General features: G+C 54.9%; 1 protein-coding gene across 2 annotated transcripts; it reads left to right on the top strand.

The window, feature by feature from the left end:
* Window positions 1–202: 202 nt before the first annotated feature.
* Window positions 203–3,096, top strand: BCS1L (BCS1 ubiquinol-cytochrome c reductase complex chaperone). Of its 2 annotated transcripts, XM_021002802.2 has the most exons (8): window positions 206–339; window positions 624–984; window positions 1,078–1,217; window positions 1,379–1,573; window positions 1,831–1,894; window positions 2,111–2,280; window positions 2,509–2,626; window positions 2,802–3,096. In XM_021002802.2, the coding sequence occupies exons 2-8, from the start codon at window positions 665–667 to the stop codon at window positions 3,079–3,081; spliced, it is 1,287 nt and encodes a 428-aa protein (XP_020858461.1). In that variant the 5' UTR covers window positions 206–339; window positions 624–664; the 3' UTR covers window positions 3,082–3,096. The 2 variants fall into 2 exon arrangements, with proteins under 2 accessions (XP_020858462.1, XP_020858461.1); XM_021002803.2 differs by lacking the exon at window positions 1,831–1,894 and having other exon boundaries at window positions 203–339; window positions 2,116–2,280.
* Window positions 3,097–3,098: the final 2 nt, after the last annotated feature.

The raw sequence follows: 3,098 nt of genomic DNA, 5'->3' as shown, positions 1-3,098 counted from the left end.
GGGCTCTGAGCAGAAGAAGGCCTCTCTTTCTCGCTCCGCCAGCCCCCGGGGCTGGGGGAGGGCGCACTCTATGGTTCTTTCCCTCTGTCCCTGGGGAAGAGGACGCGAGGAGGTGGAAGGAGGGGAAGCACTATCGAGACGGCGGGCCAGAGCGGCCGGACGCCGAGAGCATGACGGGACGCGGCCAGAGGGCGCCTCTGGGAATAAGAGCGTGCCTTGCAGAGGCCTTCTGACACACTCCCGCGCCGGGCCTCACTTTCCCCAGCCGTAGAACGGAGGGGCTGACCTCGGCGTCCCCGCTGGAGCAGCACCCCCTCCATGGTCTCTTTTAGAGCCCAGGTAGGAGCCCTGAACAGATGTGACCTTGCACCTCAGGAATGGGGAGGAGAGGTCCTGCGCAGGTGTGACCTCGCATCTTGGGGGGAGGAGCAGGGGCCCTGAACAGGTGTGACCTCACATCTGGGGAGGGGGAAAAGAAAAGCAGAGGCCCTGCACAGGTGTGACCGCATCTGGGGGGGGAGGAGCAGGGGTCCTGCACAGGTGTAATCTTGCATCTTGGGAAGGGGGAACAGGAGTCTGCTGTCTCCCCAATCGCACCATGGATCCATTCTCTCCATCCCCAGGTTCAGGAATGCTGAAGGTCCCGTGAGGGAAGGCCTCCACGATGCCACTGTCAGACTTCGTGCTGGCCCTGAAGGACAACCCATACTTTGGGGCTGGCTTCGGGCTGGTGGGTGTGGGCACAGCCTTGGCCTTGATCCGGAAGGGTGCCCAGTTGGGCCTGGTGGCCTTCCGACGCTACTACATGATCACCCTGGAGGTCCCGGGCCGGGACCGCAGCTACACGTGGCTGCTGAGCTGGCTGTCTCGGCACGGCTCCCGTACCCAGCACCTGAGCGTGGAGACCTCGTACCTGCAGCATGAGAGCGGCCACGTAACCACCAAGTTCGACTTTGTCCCTAGCCCAGGAAACCACTTCATTTGGTGAGGTGTGGGGGGGGGGGCAGTGGGATGAGGGAGACTTGGTCCACATGGAGCTAAGACAGGCCTTTACTCAGGGTTCTGCATCCCCTGTAGGTACCAGGGCAAATGGATCCGGGTGGAGCGAAACCGGGAGAAACAAATGATTGACCTGCAGACGGGCACTCCTTGGGAGTCCGTCACTTTCACTGCTCTTGGAACAGATCGCACAATTTTCTGTAGTATCCTGAAAGAAGGTAGCGTACAGCAGTGTCCATCTTTTCAGATTTTATGTGGGAAGGGGATTGGTCCTGGAGGAGGGACCAAGAGGTAAAAGCAGCAGCCCCTCTGGCCTAAGAAACCAAGTATCCAAGGAAAGGAACTATTTTCCAAGTTTCTTTCTTTCCCCGATTGTTAGCCCGGGAGCTGGCCCTCCAGCAACAAGAGGGGAAGACGGTGATGTACACGGCGATGGGCTCAGAGTGGAGACCGTTTGGTCATCCTAGACAACGCAGACCCCTCAGATCTGTGGTGCTGGATAAGGGCTTGGCTGAGCGCATCATCCAGGATATCCGGGAATTCATCAATAACCCCAAGTGGTACAGTGACAGAGGTGAGAGGTTAGGGGACTGGCCAGGCGTTAGCTTCAGCTCATTTCCTGCACCTTTCTTCCCACTACTCTGTGGTCAGGTTCTGGGAGGTGTGATAACGCTGGCATTGCTCCAGGGCTGAGGGCTGACAGGGTGGGGGGACGTGTTTTTTGGGGTAGCTGTCAAACCATTTGGCCCTCACTCCTCAGCGTATCCAAATCTTGGAAGTTGTACAACTGGTTTTAGGTCCTGACCCTGCTGCCCCGGGCTGTATTCCCAGGCATTCCCTACCGGCGTGGCTACCTATTGTACGGGCCCCCTGGCTGTGGAAAGAGCAGCTTTATGTGAGTAGAATGAAGATCTCCATCTCCTTCAATCTCCTTATTCCTGTCTTGGAAGGAATATGTTTAGAAAAAGAGTTGAAAGGGACCCAAGATGATTAAAGAGACTCCAGAAATATCAACTAGGGTTTGGTAATAGGAAGTAGGAAAGTTGACAAGAGGTGGGGAGAAATGGTGGATCATAATCCATGGCTTTATACTTCTTCCTGTTTTCCATAGCACAGCTCTGGCTGGGGAACTGGAGCACAGCATCTGTCTACTTAGCCTTACCGACTCAAGTCTCTCTGATGACCGCTTGAACCACTTGCTGAGTGTGGCCCCACAGCAGAGCCTCGTGCTACTGGAGGATGTAGATGCAGCCTTCCTCAGCCGGGACTTAGCAAAAGAAAGTCAGTGTTAGACATTGAGGGTGGGGAGGACCAGGGATTGATGCCTTACTCCCTCATCTCTCCCTTTAGTTACTGCCTCCTATGGGCTGACTTTCATTAGGATGAGGTCCTAGTTTTGTCATCCATATGCCGTCAGGTTCTAACCTACTTCTTAGTTCATCCACCCTCCCCCCCCAAACTTCAAACCACACCGACTGACTACCCTTTAATGATTCTGTTTTGCTGTAGACCCTGCAAAGTACCAAGGACTTGGACGTCTGACCTTCAGTGGGCTGCTTAATGCCCTGGATGGCGTGGCCTCCACTGAGGCACGAATTGTCTTCATGACTACCAATTATGTTGACAGGTAAGGAAGCAGAAACGATCCTCTTATGGCGTAGAAGGTGATTGGAGAGAGATCCTCGCTAAATAGTGAGAATGTGGCAAATCAGAAATTAGACCTTTTCTACCCTTTTCAGATGAGCCCCTATCTCAAATCAGAATGACAGCATGTCTGTCTGTGCTCTGCTTCTTACCTCCAGGCTGGACCCTGCTCTGGTACGTCCAGGTCGCGTGGACCTGAAGGAGTACGTGGGCTATTGTTCACCCTGGCAGCTGTCCCAGATGTTTCAGAGGTTCTACCCAGAAGAGCCTACGTGCAAGGCTGACTCTTTCGCAGAGCGAGCCTTGTCATGCCAGTGCCAGCTCAGTGCTGCTCAGGTACAGGGCCACTTCATGCTCTTTAAGAATGACCCTGAAGGGGCTCTGAAGCATGCCGAGGCTCTGGCTGTGACCACACCAAGCATGATGTCAAACAAATAAACACCATTCATCGCACC

The sequence above is a fragment of the Phascolarctos cinereus genome, unplaced genomic scaffold (genome assembly GCF_003287225.1).
Source record: "Phascolarctos cinereus isolate Bilbo 61053 unplaced genomic scaffold, phaCin_HiC Scaffold_7;HRSCAF=346, whole genome shotgun sequence".
Classification (NCBI taxonomy): domain Eukaryota; kingdom Metazoa; phylum Chordata; class Mammalia; order Diprotodontia; family Phascolarctidae; genus Phascolarctos; species Phascolarctos cinereus.
This window is presented reverse-complemented; position numbering and strand designations above follow the sequence as displayed.